This window comes from Rhea pennata, chromosome 5 (genome assembly GCF_028389875.1).
Source record: "Rhea pennata isolate bPtePen1 chromosome 5, bPtePen1.pri, whole genome shotgun sequence".
Taxonomy (NCBI): domain Eukaryota; kingdom Metazoa; phylum Chordata; class Aves; order Rheiformes; family Rheidae; genus Rhea; species Rhea pennata.
In genome coordinates this window covers 5939442-5957195 of record NC_084667.1, presented here as the reverse complement: position 1 = coordinate 5957195, position 17754 = coordinate 5939442, and the positions used below count along the sequence as shown (strand labels likewise).

At 38.5% G+C, this 17754-nt stretch overlaps 1 protein-coding gene across 3 annotated transcripts in view; it reads right to left on the bottom strand.

Moving 5' to 3' along the window:
• PRKD1 (protein kinase D1) overlaps nt 1-17754 on the bottom strand; it is a 141655-nt gene that overhangs the window by 66272 nt on the left and 57629 nt on the right. For all 3 annotated transcript variants that reach the window (XM_062576006.1, XM_062576007.1, XM_062576008.1), the window contains exon 2: nt 46-184. In XM_062576006.1, the coding sequence (XP_062431990.1) occupies nt 46-184 (139 nt within the window). The remainder of the gene's footprint in view (nt 1-45; nt 185-17754) is intronic.

Genomic DNA, 17754 nt, shown 5'->3' with positions numbered 1-17754 from the left:
TCGATTGCAAAAGCATGACAGAGATTTTCTTTTCTTTTTAGTTACCTGAAAGGACAACTTCGACTAGGTCTCCTTCCTGGATATCTGTAGCTGATTTTACCAACTGGAGAATGTTTTCGGAAGTAGGGTCATGGCGAAAGAGCAGAATTTTGTCATACATTCCATAGAAACCACATTCAGGAAACTGCAAATACAAAACCATGAAAGTTTACTACACAGTAAAATATATAATGCAAAATACAATTAATATAATCAATATTTTGGGGGATTAGACCATTTCCCATATTAGTACTAAGCTACAAATGTACCAAGCAAGATAAATATTTTGCTATATATGACAATATATATGTACATCCGATAGTATTCTGAAAATAGGGGTTTTTTGCCCTACCAGATAAGCTCTTTTGCCTTTCTTCCTTTATTGCCTTGTGAATAATCCAGTACCCTTTAACAGATGAGGGTGAAATATGTTCATCCCTTTAACCACTGCTATATCTTTCCAAAGACAAGCTCCGGAGCCATCAGATCTAATTTGATCTGCTTTGAGAGGGGACCTTTGCAGATCCCTTCCAGCTTACAGCATACGTTACTGTGATTCTGTGATCTCTCCCCAGACAGGTTGAAAAAAGCATGCCTGCAGTCCAGCAGACATAGCTTTCAGCTCTGTCTAAGATGGAACACCCACACGATAGCCGGGCAATACTTATTTCTTTAGACTAAAGATGTCACTCAAGCCCTTCATTCAGGGACTAAGTTGAATCTTAGTCTGGATGTTTGTCAGGAATTTTTGATTTATCCTTATAAATTCTTTCCATTTTTAAGCACAACTTCATAACGGTATTGCTTCTATCAAATTTTACTCTTTAAAATATTTGTTAAAAATATTCAGTTTCATCACAATATAAACTAAAGCATATAGACCAGCACTTCATTAACAGGATGCTACTGGCTTTTTTTGGCACCATTCAGATTCTAGTTACTGGGTATAAGATCAATAAATTACATACTAACTAAAGCTATTAACTTCTTGAGTTTCAATTGCATTTATCAATTATTATTTGTTTTCTTACAGTAAAGCCTACAAGCTAATGATTTTACTTCTAAAGAAGAATATGTAATTAACTTTTAAAGCCAGCTACTAGTCAGACAAAAATGTGACTGCTTGTAGTCACACATATGTCTTCTTACTGCCTTCTGGTCAAAGTCCATTTCTGTTTATTAAAAATATATCTGACTATTTTTCTTTATGAATGCTTCAGAAAATGCCTTGAAAAGAAGTAATACAGGGCAGAGGGGTCACTATGACAGAGAGCTTCAATCACTGTTCTGTTGTCATGGCAGCAGAATCTAGACTTTTTTCAAATTAAATTGTATTTATTTCATAGAAGATGTATTCATACCGGTATCATACTTAATGGGGGAAAATGAAAAATGATCGGTGCTCTTTCTTTACAAATATCACACCCTACTTACGAGATTACTCTTGCAGTGTTGAAAAAGTCATTTTTCATTCTCGTTTTGTGAAAGTTATAATATGCATTACCACATTCAAAACTTCCAGAATCAACACCATTAAAAAAAAAGCTGGACTAAAACCAGTAAAAATGGATACTGAATTTTTATTTAAAATAAAAACTTTCATGTAAGCCTCAGTAGAATTGTTAGCCGGCCAAAAAATCTTAAGTTTCAGTATAGTTGAAATCAGCTCCTATATGCACTGTAACAACAATCATTTTTAAGGGGGAAAAGAATCCAAAATTCCTTTAAAAGTGTTCTTGTACATGGGATAATCACCTGGATAAAGACAAAATAATCTAGATGACATTTTTTCCCTATAGTCACAAGTACGAGGATAAATATTTCAAGTATCACATATTTAAGATACAGTGAACGCTCAGGACTAAAACTCCAAGATAAGCCAAATACGGCTGCAGGAGCTTGATTCTTTAGGGCACAAACCTCATTATCCAACCTAGTGCCAAAAGCACCCTTGGGGTTCAAGAATAAGCTACATTCACGGCGTGGATTTGAAACAGTCACTCTACTTTTAAAGCAATTTTGCTCTCCGTCAGGCCGCCGCGGGGTAGACTCAGCGCTTGCCAGCGGAGAGGGAAGGCGAACCGCGCCGCCCCCCTCACCGACACCAAGGCACCAAGGGCCACGCTGCGGACCCCAGAGTGAATTTCCTCACCCAGAAGCAGCGAAAAATGTAAAATCCCCTTCAAAATGGAGACTGATGAACTTTTTCAAACACTGGATTCCACTGGGTTTCAGGCAGCTTCCCCCGAGTTCACTACGACTTAACTTGTTCGGTTTCTTCCTTCTTTTTATTCTCACTCAACTTGCTCTTCTTAAGTTACCTCTACTTTCTTCTACCTACAAAAATCATTTGCTATATTATATGTGTGTGTATAAGCATATAGTTTGAGGTCTCATTTATTACATTTTGTGCAGAGAAATTCAATCACAAAATATTTTGGCAAATTATATGCGAGAATTATCTTCTGGGTTCAAGTTAGTTTTCCCCAGATAAACTGTTCTTGTGCCAAGAAAGCCATTTTGATAGTGTGATTCTCCAAATAAAACATTGTGTAAGGACCAACTGTTGCAACAGTGACAGAAATATTCTCTCAGCTAAGCTTATTCCTGCCAACAATGATGTTGATATGCACAAATAAGAGTAAACAAAAACCAGCCACATTGCTTGGGACTACAACATAATAAATAGCACTTATTTTTGCCGAATACAGGACAAGTAAAGAAATGCATATATGTCAACCTAAAAGCTAACTAAACCTCAGCTAGCTAAAAGCTAGCAAAATTTGTGGGTATTGAACCTGAATTCCCAACATTAATAAGAGACCCTGTTTCAACATACTAGCTGCTGAAATTGGAACTACCAGCAGTAAAATGGTCACAGAAAATGCTATAAGGAGGATGTAGAGTATTTCCTTATAAATCTGGACACTAGCATATTGTGGACATGGGCTCCAGAGAGCTGGATCCTTTTTCTCCAGGAAAAGGATATATTTATGGTACCTTAACAAGCCATCAGTAGTCCCTAAACCGTCACAACTGTCCATACACATGTTGCTGGCCTACTCCAAGTGCAAAACAAAATGCTTCACCTCAACCTTTTCAAACTTTACTCTAAGTTGCATTATCTTACAACTGAAGCAGGATAAATGACTGTTTCAGCGCAATACCTTCTTAAACTACCACATCAGCTGAACAGCTGAAGCAATAGTATGACCCCCCCCACACAAAAAAAAATTAATTATTTTAGACATTGCAAAACCTTTCAAGGAGCAAGCTGCTTATGCGATGCCATGTTTTGGGTTTTTCTGAGACCATGAAAAACTTAGCAATTTCTGTAAATGATGTGTGGATACATGAGCGAACATTCCAAAGTTGAAATTGGAAATTTAGAAAAATAAGAAAAACTTCTTGCAAATGCATACATTTTTAAAAGACAGCTTTTGGAGGACAAGAGCAAACAAACATAAGCATTACTGAAAGAGAGTACAGTACTGGCACAAGGGACCAAAAGGCTGATCTAGTACATCCGTGCCACAATACCGTCATCCAAGAAATCACTTATCTTAAATTATTACTGAATGTTGGGCACTGTTTGAACATATGCATACACATTAACAGAAGAGTACACATTTTCTTATTTAGAGAGAACAGTCAGATACTTAATACATTTTGCATCACTTACAAACAGTCCTGGGTTCCAGATTCACAGTCTATAAAATTCCTATATTAATACAAGCCTACTCCCAATCTAGATGGTATTAGTGATTTCCCAAATAAAAGTGAAGAAATATTGTACAACATGCTTCTAAGACACTTAAAAATACAAAAAAAATCATCCTAAGAAGGAAAGATTCAACACACCTGAAAAAGTAGAAAAATTGGTTCAAAATAGACACTAAGATTTTGAAAAAGCTGAGAGTATATTTAAATAAAACTATTTCAAAAAACCGCAAGAGAAAACACAGTAACTATCTAAAGAAGGAAAATATCTTTGAAAAGAATATATGAATGCCACTGAAGAGAATACAGCATGCAAATACTAGTGAAACATTTAAAAGCTTATTTCTATTTTTCAAAGACGCACTTTCAACTTTGTTGTTTAACAAGAGAGGGTTAATTTATGAGAGATGTATAAGACCAAGAGAAGAATATATCATTTAAGAAAACATGTTAACCATATAGATTGTTTAGCCTAGATACATGGAGTCCCTAGGTAGGACCCTGCGACAAATGGTCACAGATCAGAGCAAACAGCAAGGGAAAAGTCTGTCTCTCCTCTCCATGGGATGTAAAATAAGGGTTATTAAATCATAGAATCACAGAATCGGTAAGGTTGGGAGGGACCTCTGGAGATCATCTAGTCCAACCTCCCTGCTCAGCAGGGTCACCTAGAGCATGTCAGTCAGGGTTGCATCCAGGTGGGCCTTGAAGATCTCCAGAGAAGGAGACTCCACAACCTCTCTGGGCAACCTGGTCCAGTGCTGTAAAGCACAGGAAGGAAAATACATTACATGGAATTAGATTAGATTCAAGAAAGCTTGCAGGGATGAGAATATTTAACAGTTCTTACAGATTGCCTAAGGAGCAGAACTTCTACTACCAGAGGTTTTTTGGAAAAAAAAATTAAAGTGTCAGAAATGTGACAGCTGATCTTTCCATCTTGGGATAGAAAGACAGAGTAGATAACCTTATACATCCTAATGATTATAAGGCTGAATAATTTACTGTTTAGCATAAGTGGATATAATCCGGATCAAAACTATGGCTAAACATCAAGTACTGCTTATTTAAGTACAACTCTCTTTGCCCATGATCAATGTTAAATCTTGTTTGTGCCTGTCCACAATGACATTAAGTCAAAAAATGTTATGATTATTCTGAATAAAATTGTCATTATCATACAGAGAAAACTCTGTATTATCTATCCACATCTTTGATGTGCCAGAGGTATATTACATGGCACTACGGGAAAATTGTTGCAAAGGTAGTATTACATACAAACAACTATTACTCTTAAAGTATTTGACTTTAGTCAAATACTTCAGTCAACTAGACTTTAGTTGGATTTCATTACTGTTGCTGGTAATAATTAAAATTAAGAATACAATGCATTTTGTTGTTTGATAATGGAGACACTAATCCTGTCAGATTATTAACTTTTGAATGATTAGTATTCGTAGATCGTAGGTCCAGTGATCATTCTTAGCCAATGAATACTACTTTACTACTACTTTACTCAATTATACCCCCACAAGAAATGAAATGTGGATACAAGAATTGCAGAGTATCTCTTTACTGTAATTTTAAAAATAAAAAAAAACACATTGTGTTATAATAATTTATTAGTGAATTTAAGGGATGTGATTCAACACATGTGAATACATTAAAGAGGTTTATTTCTAAAAATTTAAACAACAGACCCAAATGTTGGTTTTCAGCCTTCTCACTCTTTGCACTTCAATAGTGCTTGTCTCATATAATGCCAATAATTCCTCCTTACATGTACTGCAAAGTTACCACATTATATATGTACGTCTGAGAGAAACACAACAGATTTTATTCCAAACACTGAACCTTAAAATTACTTAAATTACTGACTACATATTTATTTAAAACACGCTTTGGATCATATTGAAGCAGCTTTTGTGGTAAAAACAGGAAACATGAGCATTTGAAGTCATCCGTAAGCATACTAAAGTGGTGTGCTTTTTTCATTCCTCTAAAACATAATTTAACTTTTCTCTCACAATAGGACTCCAAAAAAGTCAAATAGTTTTTTTCAGACAAAATATTGCTGGTCATGATCTCAAGTAATTTGGTATTGATCAGTTTGTAGGTACGCTGGAAAAGCAGTAGATTATATATAACACACAGCACAAGAAGAGGCTCAGCACCAACTTCCCTCAGCAGATATCGAAGCGAAAGGAATCACTCAAATATTTTTACCCTTAGCAAAAGCAGACCTCTAAAGAAAATACACTGAAAGACTTCACCAACAACTGGATAGAAGCCAAACGACTATGCAAATTCTGGGTCTTCAGTTAAAAAGATTTCAAGTGATATTAAAAAAGCTGCAGGCGCATATTAAATATCAATAACAAGGACCTTTAAGTATTCAGTAATTCATTTAATCTGGTATCCATTGTATTAACACGCTCTAGGTGACCCTGCTGAGCAGGGAGGTTGGACTAGACGATCTCCAGAGGTCCCTTCCCACCTTACTGACTCTGTGATTCTATGAAAGCAGATGGATATATTCTCATTGCTAGAGGTGCAAAAGAATTGAGATTCCAGAAAGACCCTCTTTGTTCTGCCTTTATATATGCTAGTTTCTTCTCAATTTTGAGCATTTCTTGTAAAGATACTTTCAATTTTTCAGTCTTCATTCACTTTTTTTTTTTTTAATACTGACATTAAATCGAACTATGTCTTTTTAAGTAAGTAGCTATATTTTCCTTCCAAATTAGTTAGAATTTTGCAAGCCTTGTTCTTAGACAAGCCCTTATGGAACACGAAAAAGCAAAAGGGACCTTGATGAAACCTTCTGGAAGTCTTTCCCAGCACAAAGATAACGATCCAGAACACATAAGGACTGTGGGCTAAACAATGTCTTCGCAGCATGTAGAGAAGTTGAGCTGCACAATGTTTGTTGACATTGAAAAATAAACCCCTCAGACTTAAACAAAAAAGTTTTGCTTTGATTCAATTGTCTTAAAATAAATGTAACCTTTTGAAATAATCTTATTAACCAAACTGAAACATTCTTATATGTTCTTAAAATAACAATGCATTTTATTTTTAGATGTCAGGATTTCCTTTCTCTACAGAGGTTACAACGCAGCAAATTCATGATACTGAAAAGCACAGAGAATTTTTGGCAGAGGACTGACTATGTTCTCACTTATCTATTGCAGCCACTGCTACCTTCAAAACCAATATTTAAAAGAGATTTTTAAAAGGCCCTTTTTCCTAAACCCAAAGCTATAATGAAAATATTAGTTTTTCCTTTATGCATAAAGAAAATATCAGAAAACTTTGCAGCTTGTTGTAAAAAGCATCAGAGGTCGTATTTAATGCCAATACTTTCTTCACATGCACCACTGCAGTTACTACAGTCTAGAACAACTCTTGAGTTTAAATAAAGTTCACACTATGGTTATGCAATGTGTATGTAATGGGTATGTAGCAACAACTGAGTAAGAACTGGAGCTGGTGGCTTCTCCAGAAGCAATGATACCTTCTTCCCATTCTGGAATATTTCAGGCTATGGCTAAGGAATCTCACAAATGGTGACTCCAGAAATTTTTGGTAATATCCTTTGCACTTGCCAGGCAGCCAAACAGCAAGTATAGGCAATAACTGTCATTTGCTCTTTTTTCTTTTCTTCAGTCTTTTTTCTTTTCCCCTGCCAGTCAGAAACAGCTGCAGCAACCATCCTGAAACTGCTCATGTTGCAGTACTATCCAAGACAGCCTTAGGTCAAGGCCACTTGTCACAGGTATGGTAAGACAGATGAAAGGTTGAAGAGCAAAGGTGGTCTTGCACGGGAAGGAAAGGAAGCAACAGAAGAAACCTAGAATGGTTTCGGAAGCAGCAAAAGGGATGTGATCAGAGCAAGGAAAGTACACTTAGTACAAAAGTATAGGAAAGACCTGCATAAAAAAAAATGGAAAGAAGACTTAGAAAGGATTAAAGGTGATCCTTGAGGATATCACAAGGACCCAGGTTTACAAGAGATAAAGTGTTGAACGGGGTCAGCAGTATAGCTCCTTGCCTCCCTTTTGCCAGTGCCTTCCTGAAAAAGTATTAGAAGTTTGGCTTTTAATAAATAGCTAAGTGAAAAAGAGAAATTTGTAAGGTTATATCCACCAAAAAAGCCAGGATCAGTTCTTGAGACATGAGTCTAAATGGCACAAAATAGCTCACTATCACACGGCTAAACCCTCTGCCCCAGAACCAGTGTGTCTATACTCCTGATGCTTATTTTCAGGAGTCCCAACACACGGTGGGGCCCAAACCTTGCCTGAGCCCCGTTTGCAAGAGTGCGATTTGGCACAGTCCAGACTGTTTCAGGAAGCATGCAATTAAACAACGCAAGAACTTACATGATTTTGGGCCAGCGCTTGAGCCTGCGCGCTCATCTTGTTTTATTAACTAGTTGAGATACAACTTCAGAGAACCATCGCTGTTTGCAACGTTTCTAACATCAGATAAGCCACTTCACTAAATGCTTTCTGGAGGACAGCATCATTCCTTATATAACACAAGTTTTGTAATGTAGATTTTTATTCTTCTTTTTACTCTTTTACTCAGTCTTTGACTAATTACACGTTCTGTAAAGCACTGTTAGCTAGTTACAGCATAGCACCTAACGAGCCTTTCCAAGTGAGACTTCAGGAAGGAGCAAAACTCGTGCTATTACATAATGTAAACAATGATTATTCAGACCACAAATACGCACATAACAATATTTCCCCAATTGTCTGCTGCTGTGGTTGGTAAACCAGATTTCTGCATATCTCACAGATCAAGAACAGAGTATTTTGCCTGCACATACTTACTTGAACAGCCACTAAATCACAGTTTTCATTTTATTTTTTGCAGGTCCAAGCTATGGAATTGTCCACAACCACGACCGCAGAGGAAAAGGCAGAGCCGAGCTCCTGCACCAAGGCACCGCGCGGGCGGGCGGCCGGTGCGGCGGGCGGCAGAGCCCGACGCCTCCGCGCAGCCCCTCCGCGCGCCTCTCGGCACGGGCTGCTCCCTGCGGCCCCGCGGGGACGGAGCCGCTTCCTCGGCCGCCTCCCCCTAAGCAAACACCCTCTCCCGCTACCTCCGCCTCTTACTTATTCGATAATCTACATTTTCAGTTGTTCCTAAACTGAATTTTATGTTTTGTAAGTTATACATATGTACTACCCTTTACATTTATAATGCTATGTAGCTGGAGTTAAGTCTAGAAATCTTCCAGTTTTGTTTAGCAGTTGAATCGGAGAGGATCACCTAATACTTCTCAATGAGCAAGTGCTTGATGGCACGCTTTGCCTACCTCCAGTACAAGCAGGGTACCAACTGCTGAACCGATACATGTACGTATTAGCACTGTTAATCACCGGAGCAGACACTGCAATATCCCCCCCCTTCAGTCCAAAGAGATGGATTACATTCGTATATTTTTGTGGTACCCATACACTGCTGGTTTTCCGCTTCTGTGGGAGCAGTTCATCCTTAATTATTGCGCGTAAGCGGTGACAGAAAGTACACGTTGATTATCTCACTAATACCTTGAAATAACCTCCGACTCTAGAGAAATCTAAGCGATTTTCTCGCGGGTTAGCTTTGCTACCGTCGTGCCCCAGGCTTTCGCGATTACTCCGTCACAGCTCGCAAGGCAGTGAAGACGACACAGAATTAAGCAGCGGTAACTATTCACTTGAGCTTCTTTAATCTGCAAAAGATTTAAGACAAGTGACGAATGGGTCCCGTGCTCGCAAGCACGCGCTGCTCCTGATCTTACGGCTTTACTCACGCTCTGCCATACGCTACACCTGGAAAAACAAACTCCCAATTTAAAAAAGACGACGAGAAAACAATTTGGGAGTCGCTTCCACGCGTTATTTTAAGAAAGACTCGAACTTCCTGCAGGAGTCTCTGCCGCCAGATGTGCTTCAGCGATCTCTGCGCGCTGCACCCAGCCCGGAGTCCCGGGCAGGCGCACAACAGACTCCGCCGATCCTCCCACAAACGGCCCGGCCGCTAATAAACTCCCGTTCAGCCACAGTTGCTGGGCATAAAACCCCAGAAAACCCTCATCAGGCTGTTCGAGAAATGCGAACTGTCCAAATAAAACTGCTCAGCTGTAAGGTTAGTACGTTTAAACGCCTGCTTGCATATCCGTCGCCAAGTCTCCTGAGGCTAAGCCTAACCTTGAACTCTTAAGAAAGTAATTAATAAAATAAATAGGAATATGACTAACAAAAGTAGATCTAAGCTCCCTCTCCCGTTCTCGTAACTCCGCTCGGCTTCCAGGAATACGCTGTCTCCTTCAGGACAGACGTCTGTTTAGATAACTGCTTAGAGAGGAATTAGCAAGTTTACTGCACCAAAACAAAAAATAAAACAGCCCTAAACAAGACTATTCTTTTAATTAAAGCAGTATCAGAGATGTGGGTTCTTCCTGAAAACGCAGCACTCCCTTACCTTTGAGTAAAGTGTTTGCTCCTTGGTCAGTTGTCTGTTTTATTTCTATTTATGAATAACTAGGATCCTTATCAATAAAGGATGAAGGGACAACACTAAATAAGAGGATTACTGAGCTCATTAGACCTATAATGAATATAATCTCTATAACGAAGAGGAAAGAAAGCTGGGGGTACTTACGGTGGATATCAGCTCAGCGCGTGCACGCAGAGCCAGGTCCGCAGAGGGAGTTAGGGGACTAGACTAGGGACTAGGTGTAGATAAGAACTCATAACACTGTGTTATACACATCTATTCCCTATTCAAAAAGAGGCTCAAAAATACAAAATACAAGAGGAAGCTGTCCAGAATAATCAATAAGGACTATCAAAGAGAGAAAGGACTCTATAACATTTTGTTCACGGAAATTTAGCATTTCTTTACAGATCCGAGTAAGACATATTACATGAGGTTGGGAATTCATGGTTTAAGACTCCAAAGAGATTTTGGTTCTCAAACATCTCTTTAAGGATAGGATGATGGAAAGATTTTGTTTTTTAACATTAAGAAAAGGCAACTTAATGTAGCGATAGTAGAAATACAGATAAACCCACAGATAATGAGTCACTCGGGAAGGGGGCCTCTTACGTTTCTAGGTCCTCTTACCCCATAACTTCAAGGTCAGACTGTGCAACCTCCAGAAGAATGCCTTAATCATTAGACTAGGACAAGATTACTGAAGAAACACTGATTATTGAAAGATATATGGGATCACTAATAGATGACAGCAAAGCTTCTGTCTCCATGATCGAGTTACAGGGAAAGAGACAATGAAGAGAGGGGAAAAGAAAAGAACAAAAAATCCTCCTGAAAGCAAAGGCCTAAGCTAAGATTGCATTCTCCAAACATCTCTTGCCAGCAATATTGCTTCTAAACAAAAATAGTTGTAGCTGCTGTGCTTCAGTCTACGTACATCATGGTCCTTTTATATCATATGAGCACTACAAAGAAAATCTCTTAGGACACTTGGGCATAAAGATTAAACACATGTTTACGTCTCCTGTGAATCTTGGAACATTTAAAAAGGGGAACGGAATGACTTGGATAACTGTAGACGTCTCAAAATAACGGAACAACAAATAGAAAATAGAACAAAAAATAAATAAAGGAAACTAGCATTACTGAACTGCCACTTTGGTTTACAGGAAAACCAGATAACTTGATACACTAATGAGACTGTATAAGCACAAATTTAGGACCACACAAAACCAGACTTTGCAAAATATTAGGGCAGACCCCTGGAAACCTGGGATGCAAACAGTTCTGACAAAGCAGTGACTGTTCTCAAAAGCCATGAAATTTAGCCAATGTAGTAGATAACCTGAGGAGCACACACTCTCAGTGATGTGCTTACGCCATAAACCAAGAAGAGTATGGATCTATCAACCTCTGCTTTCAGCACTGCTGCAACTGCAGCTGGAAGCTTGCATTTATACCTGGTATTTAAAATTCACAAAGCTAGTACACCAGAGAAAAGATTCAGGAAAGAATGATAGAATAATTAAGGAATTGAAACACACGGTGTCCTGTAAGTGGCAGCAGGAGATTAAACTGTTTAACTCTAAAGGAAGGTCAGGATGTGATTTGATCATATTTGATAAGCATCAGTATGAGAAAGTGAAATCTGATTATCTATTGATTCATCTGTCTTACAGACAAAGGAGCAGCAAGTTCCAATTTCTGCCAGTTGAAGCTATGTAAATTTAGGCTACATAATTATTTTGCTGGTGAGGGTTTTGGTCTTTTTCAGGGGATTTTTTTTTTCTTCTGTTTTCGCTCCTTGTTTTAAATAGTGCCGGTTTCACCTTATTAGAAGTTTAGATTTTGTTTCCAAAAGAGACGCTCTGTTCAAAAAGGAATTAATTCAGGCAACTCCTGCCTCTTCTGTTATACATATATATATATATATGTGTGTGTGTGTGTGTGTGTGTGTGTGTGTGTGTGTGTATGTATGTATCAGACTAGACTACTGTAATGTCATACCCTCTATGCAACTACATCCGAGGTCATGCTAGTTGGAGAAAACTAACAGTTTTCTATGGACTCTTCAGAGTTTTGTTTTGGTTTTGTTTTTTTGATTGTTTGCTTGTTTTTAAACCAAAGGACAACCAAACAGGTGTCTTGCAATACTTCAGACACCTGACATAATCCTGCCACTCATTTTGGCACTGATAAGGCCTCTACAGTAACTCTGCCTAGTTTTGGGTGCCTATCAAGGACGGTCCAAGGACAGCACCAAAATAGGTTCAAAAATAAGAGTCCTATAAGATGTAGTATAAAAAGAAAGACTGAAAGGGCTAAACAGGGATTAGAAGAGGAGAAAAGATTGAAAGGAATCATGACAGTCTTTAGTTTTGTAAAACATGTAAAAGTTTATCCACAGGGAAGGAATATACTTTTATCCATTTTCGCACGAAACAAGCAATAAGGGTTTTTATTGCAACACAGGGGATTTAAGATAAATGTTAAGAATTAAGTTGAAAACTGGAAATGTTTTTGTAGGGAAGCTGTAGAGGCTCTGTCATTGGCGGTTTTCACAACAGGTCAGGCAAGCAAGAATAGTATAGGTATAGCTCAGCCTGAGCTGGAGCAGAAGGGAGACCTTTGGGGCCTTTCCATCCCTGTCTGTATGACTCTCCTGAAAGTCACGAGAAAAAAAATATTTTCAGTTCACAGTAAGAAAAATAAGCGATATAAGACTCACTCCTACAGTTTAGTGTTCCTTTCTAAGAGTCACACTCCTTTCTGCTTATCCGAAATTCCCAATGTAAGTTCAACCGGATAAATACTTCTCCATTTTCTATCCTAAATTGTCGTGTAGGGCTCCTCCACAGTATTACAGAGCCGCCGCACTTCACAGCAGAGGTTTCTGCAGCTCAGTGTGGGTGAACACACGTCCACCCCCGCCAGCGAGCACTGACAGATTATTTGGCAGCTTCATTTCAGTCAGACCTATCTGCCTCAAGAGTATTTTTAAACATCAAGACAAAAGTTGCCTCCAGATTGAACGTGTCTGGGATGCGTATCTCAGAAATCGTTTCTCCAACAGACGAAACGCTCATCATCATACCCAAATTCCTACACAGTTTTACTAGCTCTCCTGTCTTCAGCTACCTGCCACCTTCCAATACTTAGGCAGTTCTTCCAACGCAGAGCTTCCCTGGGTCTCATCTGCTCTCAAGCCTCGGGACCGGCGTGACACAGCACTGCTGTTCTCGGAGTCAAAAACCGCCTGAACCTTTCTCGTGGCTCTGACCCTCTGATCCTGGACTTTAAATAAGTCTCCCATTGTTTTTTTGATGGGATTGAAACTCTCCTGGTGTTAAACAAATCTAAGTGCTTTGGTGCATACGGATTCACTTAATCATGTCTCTGAATATTTTATTTCAAGTGCTGGCTCCTGCACTGCAAAACCAGCATCACTCAATGTAGTTAAATAAAAAAAAAAATTCTTTTTTAAAGCACTTCGCATTCATTTTGCGCTGCTATAATTTCCAGTTGTAGAATTGTGCTGCACAATAGAAGCTGGCATTTTAGAAAAGATGCTTTTTAGAGTCTTTTCCTTAATAATGGACTGGAACAAATATGATTTTTTGTAATTAAAGTTGGAATTGTTAATTTATAACTGCTGCAAAAAGGAAGATATCAAGAACAAAAAAAATAAATCAACTCCTTGAAGCTATTCTACTGGCTCACTGGGCAATTTCATGTAGATCACCATATTAAAAATATATTGCTTACAACCAAAAAATTATGGCCTCTTGCTTCTTATAAAGAAGCTAAAGTCTTTTGCACAAACCACAATATTTTGAAGAGCGCTGCAAGCAAATTCCAAATTCTACTCCTGCCAGGCAAAGGCAGCTGTCAAATTAAAGCAAGAAAACTAAGAAAACTTTTCAGAATTCCTTCTACTGTGTAAAGAGACCTTTCTAAGTTCTAATAACAAATGAGTCATTGTAAATCTCTCAATTGCTTGAAGTCTCGGCCATGTGGCACCTAGCCAGCTGGGGGTGAAGAACCAGACACTTAATACAAGAAGTTCCTAGCAACTAGAATTCTGCAGGGAGGATGAGATTGTATTACCAGCAGCTGAGAGAACAAGACCTCAGATATTACAAAGGAATACACAGAATCAAGATTTCTTGGTCCTTGTTAGTTTTTTTTTAGTACTGCATGAGATGCAAGAAGACATGCAGTAAGGTTCATAACCAAAGGAGGCAGAAACGTATGTGACAGGTAGGCTGTATGATCCTACTAATCTGTAGGAAAAATATTAGATTGTAATTTCCAGTAAAAGCAGTAACTCTGCAAAGCTGTTTGAATTTTCTGCTCATTGTTAAGATAGTCATCTTTTCTAAGAAGACAGAAAAACCTTTTGGGTTTTATTGACTGAGCTTTCAAATCCTCATTTTTTCCCCTATTTTTTCTTATCCAGCAAAATAAAGAGGGAAGAAATGGGACAGGCAATAAAAAACAGTAATTCCTTTTTTTGTAGTTGTTCAAAAATAAAGGTGGCTAACATGTTTTGCTCTGACCAAATGACTGCTGCATAGAGCCACAAGGCATCAGTGCCTGCCACAAGCAACATGATCGTGGCCAGTGCAGCGTTCAGAGGACGTGCCAGACTCCAGACCAAGCCGGACTAGCCGCCGCTGGGAGCTCGTTCTCTAATTTCGTACGTGGGGTACTCACTCGCCGTTCCCCAGGCCCGTCACAGGACGTTCAAGCTGCTCCGTACCCAGACATCCCCCGCGGGACACTCGGTGCCCACCGCGCCGCCTGACACCCTTCACCCTCCTCAGCTCCAGGCATTTTCGGCCAATCCTCCGACACCGAAGAGGTCGTTGCAAGCATAAAAATATTACTCTTAGGTATTTCCTCAAGATATGTTCAACTGTTTTGAATCTCTACAAGTGGCAGCGTTCTCACTGTGCATCACTAAGCTGTGTCAAAACGGATGGCTATGCTGACAAGATTATGACACTTCCATTTTATTATATGAGATCTTGTGTAACTCTAAAGAGAAAAATGTCTTTTTTCCTGCAATGTTTATCAAAATAGTTTAGAAATAATATGCTTCTGCATCTTGAATAGCTTCCCTTTTCCCCCTCCGCAAATATTCTTACTCAACTAATTACATATCATCAACAGCTAATTTCAACTCAATTATTTCTTGTCTCTAAAACCGGTGAGTGCAGAACTGCATAAGAGAATGAAGTTATAAACATTTTAAATAAGCAGTGGTCTGAGGACAGTGATTCAACATGCTGCCTTGAACTGCCAACACGTAGAGTTTCAATAATAAAAAATGACATTTCAGCAGCCTAAAGCAGTCACCAAAGAATGTTCCACGGATTACATCACCTTGGATTTACTTTAAGCAATGAACGTTTAGACGCATGTGTTGCTTGTTAATTGCTATGCTTCAACAAGGTAAATCAAGACTCGAAACTGGATATAATGCACTGACATGCCAACGCTGGAATTTGCAGCCGGGTAAAATGCCCGAAGCCATGATTTTCAAAAGCATCTGGTAAGTGTTCTTATGCATGATGTTAAAGCTGACTTAAACTAGATTCTCTTGGTTCCTCACTGTCATGCAGATCATTTGTAAGCTGTCTCACAGTAAAAGCTACAAGGCACTACAAAGGCAAAAAAATAAAAATATATGTATAATGGTCTAGCAGAAGTTCTGTTCTGCATTGCACATCAATCATATTTGCCTCACCAACTGTTTCACCAGAATCACCATTTCTACCATTGCGTCTCGTATGTATACAGGAGAATGTTTTTATTTATTCACAAATAAACTCAGAATACAGTAAAACGAGAACAAAAAATAACAGGTATCCAAAAGAGAGTTCAATGAAGTTAAAATAGCATGTTGTATTATTATGGAGAGTCAAATCTGAATGTAGAACAAATTACTGGAACCAGAAATAATTTTGCATGCACAGATGTGGATTTCATCTCCACAAACAGGTGCACATTCAAATTATGTGCAAGTCTGAATTGATGTTTATTGGTTTCTGACCATTCCCTCCTCCCTGCCCACTGGTTCTTCTTTGGAAGTATCTGATTAGAGACTCCAGATAATCTTAGCCCACAACCACAAACCACTTTGTAGTACGAACCTCTATTTATCAGCTTGCAGAAGTCTGTGCAGATAACCTCTTTCAGAAAGCCAAAAAATTCGCTACTCACAAAAAGTTACATTTCAGAAAGCCCAAAGAAGTGTTTATTTTTCATGATACAGCACAAAATATTGAAATACAAGGTAGAGATTCCAATTTCAACTATCTGAAACTACCTAAAAACCTAAAGAATGAGAAATTTATTTGCAACAATTCTATTTTTAATTTTGCATAGGGAAGATGACAAAACATTTAAAGCTCTTTAGAGCACTCATAATCTAAGTCCTGTTTCCTCGATGTCAGTCAAAACCATTCCAACTTACAAACCTGCCTATATTTTGTTAAATCGCTTGTCTGAAATACAGGCCAATTTCTTTTTGATCTAAAGCTATTACAACCATAAAAGAGTCAAATAACTACTTTACAGTGGTTGCTCCAGAAAAAAAGTCTGGTGAAGACAAATTCAGAATACCTTGGTCTGCCTGGTGGATATAAGGACCAAACATTTCATGCCAGGTTTCCCACGACATATCACTTTCTTCCTTCCCTCCCCTTGAACTAAATTACAGTTGGCTTTGCAAAAGAAGCACTTGATTTCACCCAAAAGCACACACAACCAAAGCAATGGAATCATCTGATCCTGAATGAAACTTGGTCGTCCTTGTTAAAAAGCTGAAAGAAGAAAAGAAAGAACTATGCTGTTAGGAGGAATCTTCTAGTAGTAATAAAAGTCTTCACAGTGGTATTAAAAAAAAAAGGAGAGAGAGAGAGAGAGAGAGAGAGAGAGAGAGAGAGAAAGAAAAAAATCATTCTGCCAGTGATTACTTCTGCCAAACTGGAAAAAAATTCCTTCTGGTTAAAATAAAATATGCATAAATATACAGGAGTGACAAAAGACTTTTTTTTTCTTTCAGAGCACTATAATTTTACTTAAATGGTAGGTGTTCTTTCTAAACAGAATGGCATTTCAAAGAGACATCCAATCCTGTACTTCAAATGCAGCAGTCATCTCTGAAACATGGCCTTTAAGAAAATTTCAAAATAGCAAGAAGCAAATTAGTGGGGAGAAAAAAAAAAAAAAATCTTATCAACTGTATTTTGTATAAAAACATAATCACCAGGAAACAAATGCACCCGTAGAACTCCCCGTCTCCCCACCCCCGTTCTCGCGCCTCCAAAGCCTGGGTCTGCTCGAAGATACGAGAAGCCACCAAACCACAGAGTCCTGTGCCTGCAACCACAGCGGCTGAACAACTCGCCATGCATCAGAGCCATTTTATACGAGCGCCTTCCCCAGAGGCTTAGAAATAAATACGGCAAAGTCGTTCACATTAAATGAAAT